General features: G+C 42.7%; 2 protein-coding genes across 7 annotated transcripts in view; one reads left to right on the top strand and one right to left on the bottom strand.

Moving 5' to 3' along the window:
• Positions 1–25,849, bottom strand: part of nudC (nuclear distribution C, dynein complex regulator) — a 63,382-nt gene that overhangs the window by 5,730 nt on the left and 31,803 nt on the right. The gene's annotated exons all lie outside the window — the stretch shown is intronic.
• LOC110837070 (uncharacterized) overlaps positions 2,761–25,849 on the top strand; it is a 33,164-nt gene continuing 10,075 nt past the window's right edge. Inside the window, exon 1 of one of the 2 annotated variants that reach the window (XM_087349967.1) lies at positions 2,761–2,874. In XM_087349967.1, the coding sequence (XP_087206093.1) occupies positions 2,872–2,874 (3 nt within the window). In that variant the 5' untranslated portion in view covers positions 2,761–2,871. Of the gene's footprint in view, positions 2,875–20,650; positions 20,934–25,849 lie in introns of those variants that run through there. The other variant, XM_087349966.1, reaches the window with a different exon arrangement.

Below are 25,849 nucleotides of genomic sequence, written 5' to 3'. Positions count from 1 at the left end.
GTTAATAGTCGCTCAGCTGGTCAATCTTTGCACCTTTTACGGAAAACGGTGGGTTCAGAGGATCCCACCAGCAGCCACATTAATACAGTACAAACCCACTTCACATTTCTGTAAGATCAATCTTCGATCTGGGATCGTGTCTCCCCGGTGGCGTCTTAAAATTCAAATCTTCTGCCTCAAATTGCGTATTGATCTTTCCCGTGCGTGCTACATACCTGCCCACCTCATTCGCCTTGATTTGATCCTAACGATACTCGGTAAAGAATACAAACTCTCAATTCATTTACATTTATTTAGTAACAGTTGATGAAACCATAATTCAGACTGAGGAAGTTGAAAATGTCTTGTGATTCGAACAGTAAAACACAAATACGTCCTTTACTATTTTTTATCAAAATAACATACGAGAACTTAAATCACCAGATTCTAGTACATTAGTGACTTCTGAACGGTACCTGGTCAGGGATGTTGGCAACACTGTTCGAAATGCCTAACGAAGTTCGTTTCTCACTTTGGCGTTTAAATCTCCAGTGCTAAACCTTACAACTGTCCTGAAATCCCAGGTGCGCGTTGGGGGAGAGGTGATTATCACAAGTTCCCTTTATTATCCTACGTATCTCCATATGAATGACGGGATAGGACTTGAAGAAAGCCATGACCTGTTCCTCAGCAGCTGTTTCCAGTTCACGACTACGATCCTCACTACTTCGTCACCATAGCTCACGCGAGAAGTGCTGGCGCATGCGCAAATGACTGCTTTTGGTCGTGCGAGATGGACTCGTCCAAAGCACGCGCTAGAGGGGTGTCAGCTTCAGCTGTGTTTAGTTCGGTGCGTCACCGCAGCTGAGGCTGTGCTACCCCCCACTACTATTGAACTCACCTCTCTAGGCTTACACATCGCGCGACCTATACATTTACGCAGATGAGTCCAGCCATTAATCAAACGAATGCAGCCCACAGCTGGTAGGTCACGTGACAGCAATTCTCTTGAGGACAACGCACTCACGTTGCCGTACAACTGTGTGACAAATATCAGGTAGGGGCCATTATGAACGAACGAAATGCATATGAGGCCAAGGGCTTCAGCGATCATCACACGTGCGAAGTACTTGCAGGCAATTCTAGTCAGATGCGAGTTACCCAAGCCAAAAGGCACGCGTGATCGTATTACGGCAGGGCAGGGAGAATATGCCGACTCTCAACAGCTATAAGAGATGTAAACAATCATACCAGCAAACCTATCGATAAAAACATATATCAATATCGAACACATGATATATCCACGCTCGACTTAAATTTATCACGAAAATAGTACACAAAACACCACCGGTTTTCTGGATCTAATCAAAAACTTGAATACGTCTTTGGAAAACCATCACCTCATGCCACCCTCAAGATAATAAAACAACCACTGTAAACTTTATACTAAACAGAAGAAATATATATTCATTATCAATGAATAACAAAAATTTGGAGGTGGGAACCATCAATACCATTCTTCACAACGGATACCCCTCCCACCCCACACCATACAAAATATCTCCTCAGCCACAGGGAGACCTAAAAAATGTGCTGCATTAATTTACATGGGACAGGAGATCAAAAAACTCTGTAAAAATTCAGGAATCAATATTAGTTTCAGAACGGCAGGCTCAGGCTTCCCAACCAACACCCGGTGCACACCTCTTATCCCATCCATGCGCGCTACATGCCCCGCCCATCTCATTCTTCTCGACTTAATCGCCCTGACAATATTAGGGGAGGAGTGAGAGACCATGTTTCGCACCCATACAAAACAACAGGCAAGATTATTGTTTAGTATACTTTAATTTTCAGGTTCTTAGAAATCAGACGGGAAGACAAAATATTTTAAACTGAGACGTAGCAAACATTTCCATAATTTAGTCTCCTCCTAACTTCCTAATTAGTATCTTTTTGGTTTGTTATTGTCGTAAACAAACTTTAAGTATCTGACCAAAAACATATTCAATAAGAATGCATCCAATCAAATCCATTTTCGTAGCTCACGGTGAATATTAACCCAGCTCGTGACAGAGGTTTAATGGGGACATCCTATGAGCCCGTTGAAGTCGAACTGGGGATCTCTGGGACATAAACTTCGAATTTCCGCAGAACTAAGCCGTAAACCCACCTCCTCGGTTACAAATTTCAAACAGCGAAGCTTCGAGGCTTCTCACACTTCTATTTCCTACACAGAAAAGACTAATACTGCAATGACGAAGCGAGTATCGATTCTGACGCGGCTGCTAATCGATTATGATTGACAAAACACTCGCCAGTCAGATACTTCGCATATTGTTCTAAATTTGTATGAGACGCTGTTCTAACTTGTGAGGTTACGTAACGTCTGTACAGATGTGGAGAGTTTATATATAAAAATCGATATACTGAAAGGAGTTATCGAGGTTATTCTGCAGCCTGGATAAAACCAAGAGAAACCACAAACAAACTGTGCGTATCCATTATCATAAAGAGCTATTTAGACCAATTCAATGTTTCTCACAGGGCATAACTCACACACGAAATGTGTCACATTCTGTAAAAAAAAATATATGTAATTTTAGATAAAATTACACTGACATGTTAGAAAGTACGTAGTTTGTTAAGTCTTGCAAGTGTTTGTTACGCCACGAAATAACAACATGCAATTTAATAAAGGCACACCAAAGCAACCAAGGATGTTATGACGTCATACATAACTCCGCGAGAAATTGGCGGTGAGTGGGAGCTGAGAAGTACCTGGACAGGAATTGTTTTACGCGGTTCAGTGTACGCGCGCTGGGTGTTGTGGGAATGTTCGTCGGAACAGCTGGACCCAAGTAGAAGCTATCAGACAACCCAAGCGTCAAGATGGTGAGTACGTAAGTCACTTTAAATATTCCAAACGCAGAGATTAAAAATCTAGATTAAAATTAAGGCTTTGACCGGGATGTTCTTTTGTTAAATCTTATGTGGTACCGCCTGATTCGACTTCTAATGGTTAAGTGAAGTGTTTTCTTCGCGGTACGGTCTGGATTCGTAAATATTATGAAGACGAGCTTCGGCTTCAAAGGGTTAACCAGCTGATTTTCGTAATGGTGAGGTGTAGTGTTTTCTTCGCGGTACGGACTGAATTCATAAATAATATTCAGACGAGCTTCGGCTTCAAAGGGTTAACCAGCTGATTTTCGTAATGGTGAGGTGTAGTGTTTTCTTCGCGGTACGGACTGAATTCATAAATAATATTCAGACGAGCTTCGGCTTCAAAGGGTTAACCAGCTGATTTTCGTAATGGTGAGGTGTAGTGTTTTCTTCGCGGTACGGACTGAATTCATAAATAATATTCAGACGACCTTCGGCTTCAAAGGGTTAAATTTAGCCCTGATGTTAATTCCCCATGCTTCGAAGTTCATTAACCCTCTGAAGCCGATGTTCGCCTTAAAAAGGTTAAGAATTCAGATCGTACGTCAAAGAAAACACCATTTCTTCTGTCACGTGATGAAGGTTATTGAGCGATATAAAAATTTGAGGTGAAAATGTAAATTAATGATCATTCAGTTTATGACGTCATGTAGCCTTGAATGTTATTACCACAGTTTCTGACGAACGTACAACCTCTACCCTGAACATGGTAACAATACGTTCTTCCGAAACGTCGCCACCGTTAAAACTTAATTTCAATTTTTGTTTTGTATGACGGGTACTGGCTACTATATTACGAGTATGTATTTATAGAAATATCAGCACCACGGAGTCGATTAACGACCATTAACAATTAAACGCATCCGATCCAAAAAGAAATCGTATCCATTTCTACACTTGCAAGGACAAACTACCTCGCAGAAATTATAATTTGTTAAGAGAAAATGTTTTACGTCCTGTAAAACCGTTTCTCAACCGGGGGTCAGGAAGCTGAACACATTCTACTCCTTTGTTTGTTAACGTCCTGCTGTATGATTTAAGCTTTTCATTAAAAGTTTACTTCCACGCTGGAGTAAAAACACGAAGAGTCCCGATTATCCGAGCTGGTTGGGAAATATATTTAGTGTTCTGTCTGAGGACAGGTCCATATGAACAGGATCCTTCCATCCTTTTCTCGGACTGGGACCTGTTCATATACGTTCTTGGCAGATGATCCAGAAGTGGTTTGCCATTGCCTTCTTCTGTGTGTGAATGGAGTAATTGTTGGGATGCCACGGAGGAAAACTCCGTGTTGCCTAGACCACGGCCTTGCCCAACACAAGTTATAAATTCGGGCACCGCCGGGAATCGAACCCGAGACCCCCAGGATTACAAGGCCAGCGTTCTAACCGCTGGACCACCTCATCTTATTATTATTTAGTGTTCTGTCTGACGACAGGTCCATATGAACAGGATCCTTCCATCCTTTTCTCGGACTGGGACCTGTTCATATACGTTCTTGGCAGATGATCCAGAAGTGGTTTGCCATTGCCTTCTTCTGTGTGTGAATGGAGTAATTGTTGGGATGCCACGGAGGAAAACTCCGTGTTGCCTAGACCACGGCCTTGCCCAACACAAGTTATAAATTCGGGCACCGCCGGGAATCGAACCCGAGACCCCCAGGATTACAAGGCCAGCGTTCTAACCGCTGGACCACCTCATCTTATTATTATTTAGTGTTCTGTCTGACGACAGGTCCATATGAACAGGATCCTTCCATCCTTTTCTCGGACTGGGACCTGTTCATATACGTTCTTGGCAGATGATCCAGAAGTGGTTTGCCATTGCCTTCTTCTGTGTGTGAATGGAGTAATTGTTGGGATGCCACGGAGGAAAACTCCGTGTTGCCTAGACCACGGCCTTGCCCAACACAAGTTATAAATTCGGGCACCGCCGGGAATCGAACCCGAGACCCCCAGGATTACAAGGCCAGCGTTCTAACCGCTGGACCACCTCATCTTATTATTATTTAGTGTTCTGTCTGACGACAGGTCCATATGAACAGGATCCTTCCATCCTTTTCTCGGACTGGGACCTGTTCATATACGTTCTTGGCAGATGATCCAGAAGTGGTTTGCCATTGCCTTCTTCTGTGTGTGAATGGAGTAATTGTTGGGATGCCACGGAGGAAAACTCCGTGTTGCCTAGACCACGGCCTTGCCCAACACAAGTTATAAATTCGGGCACCGCCGGGAATCGAACCCGAGACCCCCAGGATTACAAGGCCAGCGTTCTAACCGCTGGACCACCTCATCTTATTATTATTTAGTGTTCTGTCTGACGACAGGTCCATATGAACAGGATCCTTCCATCCTTTTCTCGGACTGGGACCTGTTCATATACGTTCTTGGCAGATGATCCAGAAGTGGTTTGCCATTGCCTTCTTCTGTGTGTGAATGGAGTAATTGTTGGGATGCCCCGGAGGGAAACTCCGTGTTGCCTAGACCACGGCCTTGCCCAACAAAAGTTATAAATTCGGGCACCGCTGGGAATCGAACCCGAGACCCCAGGATTACAAGGCCAGCGTTCTGACCGCTAGACCACCACGGCTACTTTCCCGGATAATACGCACAAAATAAAGAAAAACACGAAAATGTAAGAAACATAACAGAAGGGGGTTTAACTCCGGTTAATCCGCCACCGGACAATCGGGAGCCTATTGCATATTTCATTTCGTCTATAGTCCATTTAATTAAAATTAGTTAATTTTGGGGAAGGGGTCCGCGGTAGCAGGTTGAGGAACAATGCCGACAACGTTTTTACGTTATCAGGTGGAAACAGAGCACGGTCTTAACCACCCACTTCAACAAAGAACCTCGATGAGAAATATAAGCCTAAAAGCTGCCTAATGACAACATCACTTGGCATCAATGCGAGTTCTGTACAGATAAACGGGGAAGTGGCCGCAAGACGGAGTCATCGAGGAAGCACGGAGAAATGCACACGAAGTTTTGGTCGGAAATACTAGAGGCAGGATACCCCTTGGAATATTTTTCCCTGGGTGGGGGATAATATTAAAACGACTCTTTAAGAAACATGTAGAGAGGAAGTTAAATAGATCATCTGGTTCAGGATAGAGTCCAGTGGCGAACTATTTTATACGCAATGAGCTGACTAGTTCCATAAGCTTTCCGCTGGATTCACAAGTCCTGGTCACTATCACAGTCATTTGAGCAGACCAGTGGTATAACTACGTGTTAATATGAGCCAAACAGTGGACCCAATTATCCAGCAAGGCATTACGACCTACAAACACCTCGCCACACGAACCAGATAACGTAAGTCAGCTACTACAAAGACGCCTGCCTGACCATGACACAGTGGCGTATCATCGCAGCAGTTATAAACCATCGTAATGTGACGTAACATTACAGGAGACCCCGTACGCCGTCCACATATTGAAGCGGTCATGCACACGAGTTCATACATTGTAACCTCGACATCATTAGATATAATGAACCCCATTCTTTATTGCGTGAATGGAGAGATGTTTTTTGCTAACATTTCATTTTAAAATGAGTTTATATCTGTGTTGATCCGCCATTGGAAAGATTCATTACAGTCCGCAGACCAGGAGAAAATCCCTGCTATGAATTCGATATACGCGCATGCGCGAGATTTCGCGGTGAGTGACGACCGATCCTAGACTCATTCGTTCCACAACCACTGAACGAACAACAGACGACAGGCTTTCATGTGTTCTAATGGGTACAGCTTTAAGATTACCTCACAGAGGCACAGCGATTTAATCTAGAATATTATCGCAACACCCACACAACACATTAGAGGTGTACAGTCCACAGACCAGGAGAAAATCCCTGCTAGGAATTCGATATACGCGCATGCGCAAGATTTCGCGGTGAGTGACGACCCTTCCTAAAAGCATTCGTTCCACAACCACTGAACGAACAACAGACGACAGGCTTTCACGTGTTCTAATGGGTACAGCTTTAAGATTACCTCACAGTGGCACAGCGATTTAATCTAGAATATTATCGCAACACCCACAGAACACATTAGAGGTTCACTCACTACACGCTACTCTTAACTGCTTGATGTTTTCAGTCTGTGTAGTAGCGTAAAACTCTGACGTGCCACACTTCCCACCAATAGCAGCCCTCTAGTCCACCAGGCAGTAAACATTCCCCCCGCACCGCACCAGAAACGACTAACCCCTTGCAGGGTTTCTCTTGTCGTCTCTCAACGTTATGAACGAATAAACTCTTCTACTTTTCCCATAATTTTCTTCAAATAAAGACTGCCATAAACATTATTAAAGGTGTTACTGGTGGTGAACCCTTTCAGCTGAAATTGGCTTCGAATTTTAACTGTGTTACTTAACATAAGAAAGACTAGATCCGTCAATGCACGTGGGGATCTGCTGAGAGATGCTATCGCTAGAGACGCCAGCCAGACTTTCAGCAACGAAACCATTATTTATGCACCGACCTTGAACAAATGAAAGTACAAGCCTCAGTCCTCGTGAAACTGCATCCTGTCGCATAATGTGACGCAAGATGTCTCCACCGATGCTCATGGACACAGTGCTCCAAATGTCCCAATGCATTTCGTACGTCCGCGTTTTCTTAGTGGCGGCGGACACTGGAACGTTGGTAAACTTCTACCAGACTACACAACACTACAACCCAGAAGACAGCCATCTTCATACTCGGCGCCGTGAGATACTTTAATCTAATCACCACAGGTGCACCAAAAGTGGTTTCAGAGCCGAACGTTTGCGATCTCTACCGATAAGATCACCCTGTATAACGGGCTGACAAGTTTTATTCTAAGGCCTACTCCGTCATATTCCTCGTCATCGAATTCATCATCTCCGCACGTCTTACATTTGAAGACTGTCAATCAACTGCAAAGTCTGTTACGATCATAATTTTTAGACTGTGATGGATATTGAATGAGGCACCCAAGACTTGCTTTCGATAGAGACGTACGAGATGCGATCGGAAAGTTTCAAGACTGTGTCAATAAAGGGCGAACCGGATGTAGTACGAGCTTCTGCCGCTAGGGGGTGCGGCCTACATTCATAGTGAATCAGTGTGCCAGCCGGCATCATTGTTTCTTAGTTACGGACGTTTTGGTAGTGCATTACACCGACCCTCCTGCGATTTCGGAATGGCGTGTGCATCAAATTTTGCCAAAGACTCGCCAAAACGGCTACGGAAACCTATGAAATGCTAAAGCAAGCATTTGGGGAGTCCGCAATGGGTCGTGCACAAAAGTTTGTGTGGCATTCACGTTTTAAAAATGGCCGAACCTCTGTCGATGATGACGAGCGTTCTGGACGACCATCTTCGAGCACAACGCCCGAAAATGTTACGAAGATTCGGCAGGCCATTCACGAAGATCGACGTCGTACCATCAACGACTTGTGTGACATTGTTGGGATAGGCTATGGGACCTGTCAGCTGATTCTAAAGGAAGAACTCCACATGCGACGCATCATGCCAGCGCACACCGCCCTCAAAGTTGGGCAGTTTTTGGCCTCAAACACCATGGCCGTCATCCCGCACCCTCCTTATTCGCCGTGTGACTTCTTCCTCTTCCCAGAGATGAAAATTCAGCTAAAGGGAAGGAGATTTGAGACGAAAGAAGAGATTCAGGCAGAATCGCAGATGGTGCTTGACAGGCTGACAAAGAAAGATTTCCAGGGATGCTTCCAGGCTTGGCAGCGGCGCTGGGATCGTTGTGTTCACTCCCAGGGGAACTACTTCGAGGGTGATGGATGAATTTAATACCTGAGATAAGTGTACGGGTTTTTATACGCGCAGTCTAAAAACTTTCCGATCGCACCTCGTATGTGGCAAAAGTTAAGGCTGGCCATGTTTTCTAAATACCATGGCGAACACGGAAATGTAAATAAAAGATCATTGCACTGGATGGAGGTGTTTTGAAGATCCGGTTTATTTGCCCTCCGGGGTAATAACGGCGAATACCTATTGGACCAAAAAAGCTGGTTTGCAACAATTTTTTCTGACACCATAATATAATCTCACTTATAATACGATCCATATCAGGATTCTGTAATTAAGTGGTGTCTCCCCCACCTCAAAAGTTCGCGAATCCACAATGTAATTACTGTCACAGTAAATTGAAAGTAATTAGTCACGACATCCTTCAGTTGTTAACCTCCGTCAAAATCAGTGAAATGGTTCGAAACCTACTTCATTTGTTTAACAAAGAGACATTAACTACGAGTCAACATTACGCACCAAATTATCTTGCAGTATCGAGCCTTGGAAGTTCACGGTTGTACCCGACCACTTGGCATTGTCCTGCGATCGGGTACTACGAGACAATCCGAAGGACGCACCTTTGTTTCGTCTTCACAAGCACTGCCGCTATCTTGCGTCTGAATTCGCAAGCTTTCCCACCAAAGCCACAAACAAAAAATGAGCTACTATCCAAAGTCATCTTTCCAAGGTCGACGTATCCATCACGGGAACTCGATCGTGACCTTCGGGACAGCTGGACATCAGACACTGACATTGTGAAAGCAAAACCAGTTCATTAAAGCATTCATTAGTGAAGGAAATGAAACTGGTATGAAAACATTTATAACAAAATACTAATTTTACCCGTAGCAACATCTCATATGGATTCAAAATCCAAAAACACATTACATTAAACAGATTATTTCAATCGTAAGAAACCGAGTATACACACAGACAGATGTCCGAAAAGTGTGGGACCAATACGAGAAACCTGCTTCTGTTGTACGACATCGCTGAATCATACACTTACGATTAAAATGCCGTATTAAGATTCTCTTGTGTGGGCGTATAATAAGCGGTACTTTTATCTATAAAAACGAATCCTCTAGAATCCTAAGGTTCATTATCGTGTCAAAACAAGCCCGAAACTGGGTCAGATGAATCCAATCCACATCTCCATGCCTTACTCCTTAAAGTAATACAGGATGATTCAAAGTCCGTGTGCGCGCAAACGTCCTGTTATGTCCGTTCAACCACTTGTCCCCCCACGCTATAACCGTAAGTACACAGCGCGAAATATACGCGAGGTCGAAAAGGGCTTGTGAATCACCCTGTATATTTCTCAATCGGTCATCCTCCTTTATTTGGCTATCTAAACAGTTTGTGGAGAGTTCACTTGAAGACGTTTCTCTTTGTGCTAATTTTATTTACAGTTGTTATTTCCTCTTTCTTAGATCAAAATATTCTCCTTTGAACCCTGTCCTTAAATACCTTCATCTATGTCATTCCCCTAAAAATACAGACCAATTTCATATTCGTACAAAACAGTACATAAAAATTTATTTGTTGTTCTACACAAGAGATGATGAGACAAAATGTTCTGTAGGTCCTATGCATACGTACATAAGTTCTTGCGCCGTGTAGTCTGGTAGACGTTTCGGTGGTGGTTGCAACTTCCATCATCAGGGCGATAATTGAGGTAGCAACCACCTCTGAAATGCCAGCTTCTACCAGACTCCACGTTGCAATAACCCAGCAGACTGCCTTCTTCACGCTCGCCACCTTAAACCCCTCTAAACCGTTACGAACGTGGTCTCTCCAGCGACTTAACGTCCATGTTGCGCGCAAGACACCTACGTAGCTTGTGGGCGTTGTTTCACTAGGAACTTTATGACGTCCAAAGGATTTCTGTACCAATGTACGATCAACAGTTACCTTTTGTGTGTTATAAATGTGGCGTGTCCCCGGGCCTGAACAGACTTCAGTCGATTTCAATCAGAAAATAAAATATACTAGATTACATAAGATAAGACGTTTTGACGTAGATGAAATGGTGGGCTCTTATCGGCAATACGTTCCTTCGAAACGCTGGCCAATGCCTACAAGACTTAACGGAGTTACAACTCGAAGATTTCAATCCATACGCCAGGCCACTGCTAAGGAACAAAGAACCGACCAGACATGACGGCTGACTGGAAAGGCTTTCGTCAAAGAGTCTGGTACGAGGTTATTCCTGTGGTCATTGGCTCCGTGATATTTTAAATGAGAGTAGAAATGTTCTGAGATATTTAAAAAAAATAGTATTCCTGAAACAAGGTAGTCTTTGGCCGGGGGGGGGGGGGATATTGACTCGTGATAAAGACGCGGGTATAAGAAGTCTCAAACCTCTTAATACATATTTACCAACTGCACAAAACTAATTATCACTCATGACAAAATGTAGTAATAGTCCTCTGTCGTGACGAAAAATCTATGGGACCAATTTTATGCATTGCAAAATCTTCGCAGACATATCTTGTATCCTTGTACTCGGGTTGTAACTGCACGATTAGGCATTCAACGTCGATGAGTCATGTCGAACACTTTCTGTATTCAGCCCAAACCCCGACACCAACTTTCAAGTCTAGAAGCACACACAGAGACAAGGAGACAGCTGCTAGTATCATCGGCAATGTCAACAGAACCATACGCTGTCACCACGACCTGAAGATGGCAGTCCTCCGGGTTTTAAAGTCGGTTTACCGATGTTTCAGAGGTACTGTCCACAGATGACGAGAGATCGTTTCTGGTGCGGTGCGGGGGGGGGGGATGTTTACTGCCTGGTGGACTAGAGGGCTGCTATTGGTGGGAAGTGTGACACGTCAGAGCTTTACGCTACTACACAGACTGAAAGCATCAAGCAGTTAAGAGTAGCGTGTAGTGAGCGCACCTCTAATGTGTTCTGCGGGTGTTGCGATAATATTCTAGATTAAATCACTGTGCCTCTGTGAGGTAATATTAAAGCTGTACCCATCAGAACACGTGAAAGATTGTCGTCTGTTGTTCGTTCAGTGGTTGTGGAACGAATGAGTCTAGGATCGGTCGTCACTCACAGCGAAATCTTGCGCATGCGCGTATATCGAATTCCTAGCAGGGATTTTCTCCTGATCTGTGGACTGTACTTCAGTTTCTAGAAAAGAGTTCACGACAGAATGACCGCGTAGTGAGCGATTATTCTTACATAAAAACATTATCTTACCCTTTCAAAATACCAGCAATCTTAATTACATCACTAGAGTGAAAATTTTTGTAGACACACGATATAACGCACAGAAATATATAATTTCATACCTTTCTGTATTGAAGTATTTTGGAAACAGAACGAGAAAAAGGGCGAATCTCCCGCCCTAGCAAATAAAAAATTAGGGAGACAAGAAAAAGTGTTATGAATCGAATGACAACATTCATTACCATTTCCACACATTCAAAATCAAAACTCCATATCCATTAAATGAAAATTATCTTTAACCACATAAATAACGTCACCAAAATTACGAACTCAGTGACGTGAAAAATCACAAACGTTCTCTAAGTGGCTTGTCACAAATCGAATCCTTTATTCTAATTAATAACAAAACGGGAAATGATAAACTGCATTTCCCCGGGACCCGACTTCTAGATCAGGATCTGCCGCTGACGTACGAGGTGCGATCGGAAAGTTTCCAGACTGCGCCTATAAAAACCCGTACACTTATCTCAGGTATTAAATTCATCCATCACCCTCGAAGTAGTTCCCCTGGGAGTGAACACAACGATCCCAGCGCCGCTGCCAAGCCTGGAAGCATCCCTGGAAATCTTTCTTTGTCAGCCGGTCAAGCACCATCTGCGATTCTGCCTGAATCTCTTCTATCATCTCAAATCTCCTTCCCTTTAGCTGAATTTTCATCTTTGGGAAGAGGAAGAAGTCACACGGAGCTTAGAAAGGAAGTTGGGGTCGGTTCTTGCAAGATCTTTGAGCTCCTGACAAACGAGAAGTCAAGTCGATTCTGCTTCTGGTCCTCAGACAGGATGCGTCGCATGTGGAGTTCTTCCTTTAGAATCAGCTGACAGGTCCCATAGCCTATCCCAACAATGTCGCACAAGTCGTTGATGGTACGACGTCGATCTTCGTAACATTTTCGGGCGTTGTGCTCGAAGATGGTCGTCCAGAACGCTCGTCATCATCGACAGAGGTTCGGCCATTTTTAAAACGTGAATGCCACACAAAAGTTTGCGGACTCCCCAAATGCTTGCTTTAGCATTTCATAGGTTTCCGTAGCCGTTTTGGCGAGTCTTTGGCAAAATTTGATGCACACGCCATTCCGAAATCGCAGGAGGGTCGGTGTAATGCACTACCAAAACGCCCGTAACTAAGAAACAAATGCTAATTCGATGATGCCGGCTGGCACACTGATTCACTATGAATGTAGGCCGCACCCCCTAGCGGCAGAAGCTCGTACTACATCCGGTTCGCCCTCTATTGACACAGTCTTGAAACTTTCCGATCGCACCTCGTATTACTGCGTGTAAAGAAATACATTTCCCACCAGTGAATTTCTGTTGTTATTTTCTCGTTTACGTAAGATTTTTCTTTTATAAAAACCTCTCCCGATCGGAGGTCGTACCTTCATCCTCCTCCACGTTTTCCTTCTGACACGACAAGTTAAGGTCAACTCTTGCATGCAGAAACTGAACATCGACGCACTGGGATATGCATTACGGAGAGACAGAAAATAATAAGAGTTTTTATGTCGAACGGGGCATTATATAATAAAATAAAGGGATGGAAATAACCTTGATGCTCATAAAATGGCGGACAGGTTCGAAGCTAAAAGTGTCAACCTTGAACATCGGAAAACCGGATCTTTGCGGCTACACGAGTCGATTATGAACACAGAAAACTGGTCTACATTTAAGAAAGCTCGCTGGGATCTTTGTCGACAGTCGGTTCTTCATTGCACTTACGAAACAGGACAACCAACTGTTAGAAAACTCATAAGAGTCGTCACTCAAACAATAAAAGTAATTCCGTCGAGCTATTCTACGTCAGGAAAGTTCGATAAAAATAAATATAACGATTATAATTTTTAATAATTGGCATATGTACATGCTTTTCGAGTGACATTCAAGTTTGGGGAAAAGAATTGACGTTTTGGGAGAGAACAAATGAGAATCAGAGGATTATATCGATTCTCGCATTAGATTCGATCTGTGAGACTGCTGATTACGATTAAATTTTCCGGTCCAGCCGATCCAGTTATTGCAAGGTCCCGTCCAGTCGCAGATCATTTACGTAGGATTTAATTTGGTTAAGTTCATGATTCCGAAATACACGCCTATACAGAGACTTCCTTGATAAGGCCAGTTAAGAAATAGCTCAACCATTTAAGGCTTTGACCGGGATGTTCTTTTGTTAAATCTTATGTGGTACCGCCTGATTCGACTTCTAATGGTTAAGTGAAGTGTTTTCTTCGCGGTACGGTCTGGATTCGTAAATATTATGAAGACGAGCTTCGGCTTCAAAGGGTTAACCAGCTGATTTTCGTAATGGTGAGGTGAAGTGTTTTCTTCGCGGTACGGTCTGGATTCGTAAATATTATGAAGACGAGCTTCGGCTTCAAAGGGTTAACCAGCTGATTTTCGTAATGGTGAGGTAAAGTGTTTTCTTCGCGGTACGGTCTGGATTCGTAAATATTATGAAGACGATCTTCGGCTTCAAAGGGTTAAGGATCTCCTTACTTGCACCTAATTGAGTTCTTTGTTAGTACACTTATGACTTAGCCCAATAAATTAATATCATCAGCACAGACTAAAAGCTGAAGTGTCCCATTCAAGTTCCCGTTCTGTCATCTTATATCGTCCTGGTGACGTATTATAAAGAAAACTGGTATCACAGACCAGCGTTTCTCAACCTATGGTACGCGTACCACTGATGCTACGAAAACTACGTAAGAAATCAAAAGATAATATTAACATAAATAAGTTTTAACTGAACGCATTTGGTCTGTGGTACATTTTATGTGTTAAATTACAATTAGTGGTAAGGGTGATTCTTGGAATTTTACGAACAGCTCCGGTGTTACCATTTTTTCTCCATTACGCGACGAATTCTTTTGGGATCAGTGGATGATCGATCGATCACGTCGAAATCCACAATGATGATACTCAAAAGATTCGTCCATATAAACAATTAGCTTCGGCGAAAGAAATATTCTGTATAAAATTCGACTCCGATACGCCTACTAAATATAAAATATTTTCCACCAATTCTCTTAGATACCGTTTTAAATGAACTTCACAACTGCAAAACGCCTGTCATTCCAAGTTCCGAAACGTCCATTCCCCGTTGCTTTCGTAGTTCCGAAGAATCCGTCCCAGTGTAGCATTTCGTAACATGCTGGTAAAACGGTGGGGAGTTGTTAGCCCCCCGCCCAAACCCCCACACTAGAGGACCACCCCCTATCGGTTGTCCGCTATTACTTATTAAATATATTAGCAACTACCCCCATCCCCCCCGTATCTGCATCCTGAGAGCGTGGGACACGCGGCCCACTTAACATGGCACAGATAATACGTCATGAAATTGCAAAGTTTTGAGTAGCTCCTTCTAAAAATTAAGTCAGGACACGCTGTATATTATACAGAGTGGACATTCGTCTACCGACGTTACGTATAGAACAACCGGTTCTCGGAGACCCTTTGTCTTCCCTTTCAAGGTCGTTCAAATCTTCGGCTCCACAAATCAGGAAAAGACCCTTCGCTGTGGTATGTATACAATATTCCTTGTATCACAACTCGTTTTAACTTACGTTCAATGATACTACGATCAATCAAATGAGAATGTTATAAGACCTCCATCTGAAGCGCCTTACTAAACCGTTCACTTCACCATTCTGCGTCAGGACTAGGTATTTCCAAGTATCGAAAGGACAAATTAGCAAAACGCTTACGTAAACATGCATTACGAGGTCACGATACTTTAACACAATTCAATAAAAATGTTTCGTGTTCGGTTTCCTACGTACGTCACCCCAGGAACGACACAATACGTTCCGTCAAGGAAGAGGTCAATGCCTCAAGATCGAAAGCAATTTGCCAAACATCGGGTGACTGCCTCTTACTTGCGTTGACAATGGGTGTTAACGGTATTCGAGGCAGTGAAATCCATACTTAAACACGTAGCATCATCAACCCCCCCCCCCCCAACTTACATTTGTTCACACGATTCTCGGTTCTTATATTATTTATTTAGTGTTCTGTCTGACGACAGGTCCATATGAACAGGATCCTTCCATCCTTTTCTCTTCTCGGACTGGGACCTGTTCATATACGTTCTTGGCAGATGATCCAGAAGTGGTTTGCCATTGCCTTCTTCTGTGTGTGAATGGAGCAATTGTTGGGATGCCACGGAGGAAAACTCCGTGTTGCCTAGACCACGGCCTTGCCCAACACAAGTTATAAATTCGGGCACCGCCGGGAATCGAACCCGAGACCCCAGGATTACAAGGCCAGCGTTCTAACCGCTAGACCACCGTGGCGGTTCTTCCACGAATGTATTCACAAGCCTGTATGGTCACCACGTTGACACTTTAAAACGTTTCGCACAAAATAAAACAAGCTCTGAAAGTATGATTCGTGCTGGAATACAAATAATATCCCCATTCGTTCTTTGCAACGTGCCTTGTTTGATAGTTCCCACTTTGGCCACCAGATCTCAACACCTCACTGTCCACCTCACGACTTTCCTCGTCCGTAATTTTATTATCAACGCTCGCAGGATAATCAAAAGTACGACTCTGTAGTTGTGTATAATGGCACAACGACCACATCAAATTTCATCTAAATCCGTCCACTGACACTCGAGTTAAATCGACTGGCAGACGGACAGACATGAACAGTCCATAATGGACTTCCTACAAAGGAATCATAACAGCTGCATAATCGATTAACCAATATCGATTGCCTTATCACATTATGTACAATTAACGTTGACAAATAAAATAAACAATATTCCTTTCAGACGTATCAATAACAAAACAAAATGGCGTCCCACATTACTCGCTCGCTATAAATGCTTCTCATAGTCTCCCGTCACCGAAAATAAATTTCCCTCTTCTAACTAATTTTTTGTTAGGTTTAAAGCACTGGCTTGCACTCTGTATGTATACGATCATTCTAAGGCAAGGATTGCGGCGTATTTAGTACGAATCCCTATCGGCGGATGACACATTAGGGGTTAACAAGCAATAAAGGTTGTCTATAGGCGTAAACAGACCTTCTGTGATTTATCACCATGATGCTAATACAAATATTCATTACACCGTTTCCATAACGAGTTCTAGCACGAAACAGTTCCTGACTCCTGTCGTTTTCGCAACTGGATGGGACTGGGGACAGAAGGTCTCGCTGAAAGATGAAAGTAAGCGAATGGACGGATAATTCCTAACTTCGCACACAAATCTTCATTCACAATGCTAAAAACCAATGTCAAACGAGGCACATTTCTGACTACCGCATTGCAAAAATTGTAGTTGTCCGTGACGTGACTATTTACGTCACAAAATTGCGTGGAATCAGACAAGCGGGTTATACGAGGTGCGATCGGAAAGTTTCAAGACTGCGCGTATAAAAAACCCGTACACTTATCTCAGGTATTAAATTCATCCATCACCTTCGAAGTAGTTCCCCTGGGAGTGAACACAACGATCCCAGCGTCGCTGCCAAGCCTGGAAGCATCCCTGGAAATCTTTCTTTGTCAGCCTGTCAAGCACCATCTGCGATTCTGCCTGAATCTCTTGCCAAAGACTCGCCAAAACGGCTACGGAAACGTATGAAATGCTAAAGCAAGCATTTGGGGAGTCCGCAATGGGTCGTGCACAAACGTTTGTGTGGCATTCACGTTTTAAAAATGGCCGAACCTCTGTCGATGATGACGAGCGTTCTGGACGACCATCTTCGAGCACAACGCCCGAAAATGTTACGAAGATCGACGTCGTACCATCAACGACTTGTGCGACATTGTTGGGATAGGCTATGGGACCTGTCAGCTGATTCTAAAGGAAGAACTCCACATGCGACGCATCCTGACTGAGGACCAGAAGCAGAATCGACTTGACTTCTCGTTTGTCAGGAGCTCAAAGATCTTGCAAGAACCGACCCCAACTTCCTTTCTAAGCTCCGTGTGACTTCTTCCTCTTCCCAAAGATGAAAATTCAGCTAATGGGAAGGAGATTTGAGACGATAGAAGAGATTCAGGCAGAATCGCAGATGGTGCTAGACAGGCTGACAAAGAAAGATTTCCAGGGATGCTTCCAGGCTTGGCAGCGGCGCTGGGATCGTTGTGTTCACTCCCAGGGGAACTACTTCGAGGGTGATGGATAAATTTAATACCTGAGATAAGTGTACGGGTTTTTTTTATACGCGCAGTCTGGAAACTTTCCGATCGCACCTCGTACATAAATAATAACGGAGCATGATATAGAAGTAGAGGACAAACATTTAGACGATTTCCCCTAGTTTAGCAAATTCCCACACAACGATATTCAACCATCAGCATACTTTCTCACTGATAACTAAGAAACCATTTTGGAATGATAATATTAATGTGGGTAGATCTTAAAAAATGAAATGCTGAAGTGAGGCTGTCAGGAGGACTAAACCACCGTCAGATCCTCATCACAGAGAACAATGCAATACATTCTGAAAGCATTTCATCACATCTACCTTTAGGGAGGAGAGTCCTTATTGAAAATATGATAGTTTCTCACCTGGTCACGAAACCATCCGACCTTTATGGGACCCTAAGGTTCAAAACAGCCCGCCACTCGTCCTTATACCGAAAGAAATTAATTCAGTGCAAACACTTTCTTCAACATCCATTTTAATATTATCTTCCTATGTGTGCCTAGATCTTCGAGCTTGATTTTTACTCTCAGGATTTTCGATTAAAATTCCGAATGCATTTTTTATCATCATAATAAGAAGTTCTTTGGTACGAAATTTTCTCTCGAACTCCGACTACTTCGGAGGTCCAAACCGTTTTCCTCAGCACACCGCCAAAAGCCTACGTCGTTCAGCAGGAGGACACGGAAGACCTCCTACAAAGATTCCGTCGTATGCCAAATATTTCAATTCTTGTACGGAAAAGTGCAATTTTATGCAAATCCATCGGTTGACCTAGTAACACGTGAATAGATTTTCGCGAAACATACACAGAGCTGTTACTTCCCTTGAATAAAATTATGTTCGTACTCGATTCTCCAAAAGATACCAACACTAAAAACATAATTTTCCCAGTGTTCTTTTATTTGCGAGAAATTTGATTAAACACTGTTTCACATAGCGTATTAAGAATCTGGTAGAAGTTTATCGACGTTTCAGAGGTCCTTACTGCCTCTATCATCAGGGGGATGAGTAACTTATCGCCCTGAACATGGAGGTAGCAAGCACCTCCGAAACGTCGCAGACTTTGTAAAAAAAAAAAGCGAAATGTAATCCCTCTTTCAGTTTTGAAGAAAATAAATTCTGCAGTGAGCTGAATGCAGCGGCAGCGTTCTGGAAGGCTTTTGGTTACCCCTGGTCCCTCGTCTCCTTCCGAATGACATTGAACCTGCCATAACGTGACTCCTGATGACGACATCACATATAAAATCACGTCCAATGGAACACGTTCTGTCAGCTGCAACGAGCAATCCAGAGGGCGGCTGTACCCGAATTAAGAAATTCCAGACGTACGCGAAAGAAATGTTAATTGTTTAAATGCAATTTTATTCAGTGAATACTAAAATTCTGCGAAATTGAACCGAATTACATATCTCTTCTCCTTCCTCGCGTAAGGATTTGGCCTTATAATGTTGCAATTCATAATTTTAAAATTATTAATCCACTTTGACATTAGGTACGATCCCCTGCGCGGGGGATCAGCCCGTCGCAATGCTTCTACCTACACAGGATAGCACACATTCAGAAAAAAATCACGAATGACTCGAGTGGGATACGAATCGAGAACTTCCAACATGCAAACAGCCGAGACTTCCACCTAACCAACTGTTCTTATATATAATAAATATTTAAATCCCGAAAAACTACTTTTATTTTCAGATTTAACGCGTTGATGCAAAGTGACGATGTGTGGATTGGTGATGAATCAGAACGTTGGAAGATATCGAGACTTGCATTAGGGCCATTTCCCAGCATTTGGGGCGGGGCGGGGGGGGTTAGGGGAACCGAAAATCACACGAAACAAGACATTCCATATAAAACTTTATGATAAATAAACATCAAAATATTACTGTTAGTGTTTAAAGGGATGACAATGGCTTTACCGTTTCAGAGCTGTCAGTGTGACTTAAGATAATTGCGAAAATTACAGTCGAAGTACACTCTGTGTGGCATTATATCTACATCAGACTGATATTAGTCCGCGCGCCTGCGCAGGGCAACCTCGAAAAATCGAGGTACGTACGCCGCGATTTGCAAATTATTATTATTTAGTGTTCTGTCTGACGACAGGTCCATATGAACAGGATCCTTCCATCCTTTTCTCGGACTGGGACCTGTTCATATACGTTCTTGGCAGATGATCCAGAAGTGGTTTGCCATTGCCTTCTTCTGTGTGTGAATGGAGTAATTGTTGGGATGCCACGGAGGAAAACTCCGTGTTGCCTAGACCACGGCCTTGCCCAACACAAGTTATAAATTCGGGCACCGCCGGGAATCGAACCCGAGACCCCAGGATTACAAGGCCAGCGTTCTAACCGCTAGACCACCGCAGTTACCAGATTTGCAAATATCATCACAAAAAATTTTTCCCGCGAACTAGAAAGGCCTCCTAGTTATCTTCATTGTACATTCAAGGTTATTGACGGAAAATCCCTTCTCCCACTTTCATCAGTTAGCCGGAGTTACCATTTCAAGATCAACGTCGAGCTCGGCAGCTTCAGTCTCTAGTCAACTACCTCCGAGGACAGTTGAGAGAGGAAAGGAGCTCCGACGACCCGGGCCGGATTATTCTCCATCCATTCCACTAGTTCGCCAACCGAACAGCTGTTCGTATTGAAATCGTGCCCCCATCATCACAAAAACGAGGTTTAAACAGTGAAAAACGCACGATTACTAAATGAACAGCAGATGAAGAAAGTTCGAAACATGTGGACCGATAGAACAACCGAAGAGAGATCGAAAATTCCCCCTAGCGACAATACAGATTACGTTCGGAACAATGTAAGTAGTTTAATTACAATTTAAAGTTGAATTATATATAACTGTGATCAAACCTAAGGCAGTGATGCAAGACAGAATTTGGTTTTTTATATTTTATGGTGTATCTTTCAATATTTTAGAACCTACATGTACAAGGTTATAGCTTGTTGTGGTTGTTAAGTCCCTGATACAATACGCAAATATGCAAACCGAAACACGTTGGGCGAAGACAACATGACTCCAACTTTTGTGCTAATAAATTCGCATACCCCCGGGGGTACGCGAATTTATTACTTGTGTTGGGCAAGGCCGTAGTCTAGGCCAGTGGTATTCAACCTTTTTTGTTCGCGTACCCCCAGATATAATTTCTCTTCCAACTTTGTACCCCCAAAGTTGTTGGTGTATAATTCAAGTTATACATAGTATATAATCTACATCTAAAATAAATTAAATAAATTACATTACTGATTATTCAGTGTTTATCGTAAAATAATATTTTTTTTTAAATTTCACGTACCCCCTAAGATGTCTTCGCGTACCCCAGGTTGAATACCACTGATTTAGAGGTTTGTGACTGGTTGTTTCGTTATTCCAAACATTGACCAGCCTCTCAGATATAAGTGAAACGTTTCAGAAGTTATAAATGTCGTATTCAGGTAAATTTAATGCTGGGAAGGTTGGTCATTGGTAACTTATTCTTTGCTTTCGTGCGCGACTGACAAAAATTATCTTTCTTGTTGAAAAGTTTGCTCCTATGACGCAAACAATAATTTACAACTGCATTTTCGTATTTCGCTACATACGAATAGAAGGCGTACTTTCGTCACGATAAATTTACGTTGGTAAGTAGGATCTGAGGTTTTCACAGCGGTGAGTCCGTAGATGGCTGTCGTCTGGGTTGTTGCGCTGTGTAGTCTGGTGGAAGCTTACCGACGTTTCTGAGGTCCTTCCTGCCTCCATCATCAGGGAGACAAGTTAACTTTCATTTGGAATGGCTTTACTCTACATTTATTATTATTATTTAGTGTTCCGTGTGACGACAGGTCCATATGAACAGGATCCTTCCATCCTTTTCTCGGACTGGGACCTGTTCATATACGTTCTTGGCAGATGATCCAGAAGTGGTTTGCCATTGCCTTCTTCTGTGTGTGAATGGAGTAATTGTTGGGATGCCACGGAGGAAAACTCCGTGTTGCCTAGACCACGGCCTTGCCCAACACAAGTTATAAATTCGGGCACCGCCGGGAATCGAACCCGGGACCCCAGGATTACAGACTTAATTCACTGTCCACCCTTATACAAACAGGTCTCTTCCCTTAAGGTTTTAGGTCGCCTTCCCGATGTGCCCAAATCATCATCCGTGGTTCCATTACAGGGCGCGGGGTTTGACGAAATGTGTCGATTACAGAGTTCTTAATTTGGGAGACTAAATGTCCGGGCGGTAAGCGGGAGAAAACGTGTGGCCTGAAAACACGATCAATTACGGTACTTAATGGGTACACTGCCGTGGCATTCTTCGCGACTTCTTTTGCTGAATTCCTCGGAGTCTACACTGCCCGCGGGCTGTACTTCGTCAACCATGACCCAAGGAGCAACTCAGTTACGACAGCTTCGTGCTCTGAACCTCATTTAATTAATGTGTATCTGGAGAAACTCTGTAGACGACTTACGGTCATTCAGCAAAGAATCCTCCCTCCTCCCGTCTAAAACCCTTCATTAAATTATACAATACTACGATTTCCCCGATTCTGAGACCTTAATGGGATTAACTCACAGAGACGAAAGAAAATTACAAGATGAGAAACTTCATAACAAGATGGCTATCTTCTGAAACCTTGCGCCATGTATATTCTAGCAGAAATTGACCGACGTTTCAGACGTCATTTCTGCCTCCATCATCAGGGTGATGATCGCAACATCCCAGAAGACAGCCATCTTCATATTCGTCGCAGAGAAAACGTGAAATCTCACAGACACTTCATAATCTGTTCTCTTCACAACATAATAGCAAAGATGAAGCGTATAAATTACTAAAGTTACTAGTATAAAAATGCAGTTATTTGTTTGTGAAATAACACTTAACATTAAATATTCAGTCGAGTCCGTGATATTTACAAACGGGGAGATGATTCTTCAGTTTAATTCCCTAAAAGCTAAGCTCCAGTCAATTCATAAATCAAAATAATAAATAGCTACTCGCTTGATGTATCGGAATCTATAACATCAAACATGGCGACCACAAGAAAATCCATACAACTCTCGACATTTCACATGATTTACATCGATATGTATGACGACAATATCTGCACTATTTCGATACGATTCCAAATCGACTTTCCTACAATCGATTTTAATACTAACGAGACCGTCTTCTGTCTTATAGCGCCGTGCAGTCTAGCAGAGTTTGCCAACTTAGTTTTAATATCACCATACCATCTCATCGGGCTATTAAGACGCCGTTTTAGAAAAGGTTTCCCCATCAACATTCTGAGAGCATTACTTTCATCATCCATCCTGGTTACAGGCTCATACCACCTCAGTATTCCGCAATACTTGCATAAACAACGATGTTCTTCCTTACTTAACATCCTAAGCTGATCAAATCATGCTCGTTAAGGCAGAAACTTTACTGAGCGCTTTTTCAGACTTAACAATGTCTCAAAACCATACCAAAACAACGCGAAAAATTATGTTACCCACCCTGATCTCCACTGTTCTGTGAACATTTGCGGACACTCGCATCTCGAGAACCTCGTGATTCGTAAATAAATATTAAATAGCATAAAATGTTCAACACGTCCTCACCCAACTCTATGGACTAACAATGTAATAAAATTTAAAAAATAATAATAATCATCCGAAAAACTGAAACCTCATGACACTTATTTTCATCGATTTCATCCAAAGATCCACAAAACATTATCCAGAATCCACCTTATAAATTCCACACTTTTTCTCGCAATAAAACATCGATAATGCTCCTAACACACCCACTTACAAACAATGACGTCTAGTACAGATTTTGGTCTTCTAGTCTGTGACGCCAACTAATCTTATAGGTTATTTCCAACGTTTCGGATCAATAAATCGCCTCCATCTTCAGGGCAGTACTTCCTATCCACAAGCCCATAAACATTTTCAGTGTCGCAAATATAATATAATATCGTAAAACCTCCTCAGTCTTCATCTATTTATGCGACACAGAACAGACGTTACGTCGATAAGAACACGTCAATCTCCCCAGCACGATACCAACGTAACAAAATAACATTACTCATTTACAGGTTAGAACAGAAAAGTTCTGACTGATTAAAGAATTTTTATAGTTGTTTATAAGTGGGTCGGCGTCTATACGTATCCTAATTTATTTTATTATTTGTATTATAATTTAATAGCGTTGATTAAGAGATTTAATAATGAATTACGGTAATGGCGTAATGTGTGGTATTATCCCGGAAAGTGCCTGGAGGGACTGAAAAACCACGAAAAACCTCGTCAGGATGTCGGTGTCCTAGACGAGATTTGAACTCGGGACCCCGAAGAAATACTCGATGAAGTACACAGAAATGTGTTATGTGAATGACGGATACTTCCCAAATCCTTCGAGAATTCCATATGAGCAATATTTTTGGTTATCTGCTCGAACCATTTTCTGGGTCCTGAAAACACTTGAAGTTCACGTTTTTCGATCCAACCTGCACAGGCGAGAAACACTTAACTCGTATTACCACGCGCCTTGTGTAACGAAACCGTAGCCCTCTGGAGGCAGTCCCAACAATTAGCTTCGAGCACGAAAAACATAAGAGAATCGATAAACAGGCGCTGTTCTTTTGTTTCAAATTGTTGGCCAACGGATTTCATACGACAGTAGACATTATTAGCACACTAGATCGCCTTCTTTAAAATAAATGGAGAGAGAAATGATTAATATTTTTGGTTATCTGCTCGAACCATTTTCTGGGTCCTGAAAACACTTGAAGTTAGCGTTTTTCGATCCAACCTGCACAGGCGAGAAACACCAACTCGTATTACCACGCGCCTTGCGTAACGAAACCGTAGCCCTCTGGTGGCAGTCCCAACAATTAGCTTCGAGCACGAAAAACATAAGAGAATCGATAAACAGGCGCTGTTCTTTTGTTTCAAATTGTTGGCCAACGGATTTCATACGACAGTAGACATTATTAGCACACTAGATCGCCTTCTTTAAAATTTATGGAGAGAGAAATACCTTTTGCAACGCATCAGACAAGATATATTAAGGCTCATGACTCAAGTACTGCATCAAATCGTACGGATTTTCCGCCAATAAACCACGTTTAGCTTCGTCATTACACTTGATATAACTTTCATTTTCATGTAATGCACTCCACATTTCTGGCCGTCTCTCTGCAAAACATGCATTTCTGGTTATAAATTTGGGCACAGACTCAGAAATAAAAATCAAACAAGAGACGAGACGTAAGAAATTTCGTCTCTGGAAAGTTAAAATTTTAAAGCCCAGTGGTAAACATATGTACCACCTACTTTACCAATCGGTAAACCAGCATTTTGTACTTCTAGATTTCATACGATTCTCAGTGTAAACCGGGATTACGTCCTTAAAACAGCGTTAACCATCTGAATGAAACGGTGTTTTCTTTTCGGTACGGACAGAATTCTCAAATATTATACACAAGATCTGAGCAGAGGCTTCAAATGGTATAATTTTGGTTAAAATCGACCAATAACGAGCACTTTGCACAAAGACCTACAATTATATTATTATTTAGTGTTCTGTCTGACGACAGGTCCATATGAACAGGATCCTTCCATCCTTTTCTCGGACTGGGACATGTTCATATACGTTCTTGGCAGATGATCCAGAAGTGGTTTGCCATTGCCTTCTTCTGTGTGTGAATGAAGTAATTGTTGGGATGCCACGGAGGAAAACTCCGTGT

This window comes from Zootermopsis nevadensis, unplaced genomic scaffold, assembly GCF_977971745.1.
Source record: "Zootermopsis nevadensis isolate Lab colony 2312 unplaced genomic scaffold, Znev_1.0 Znev_ptg000016l, whole genome shotgun sequence".
Classification (NCBI taxonomy): domain Eukaryota; kingdom Metazoa; phylum Arthropoda; class Insecta; order Blattodea; family Termopsidae; genus Zootermopsis; species Zootermopsis nevadensis.
This window is presented reverse-complemented; position numbering and strand designations above follow the sequence as displayed.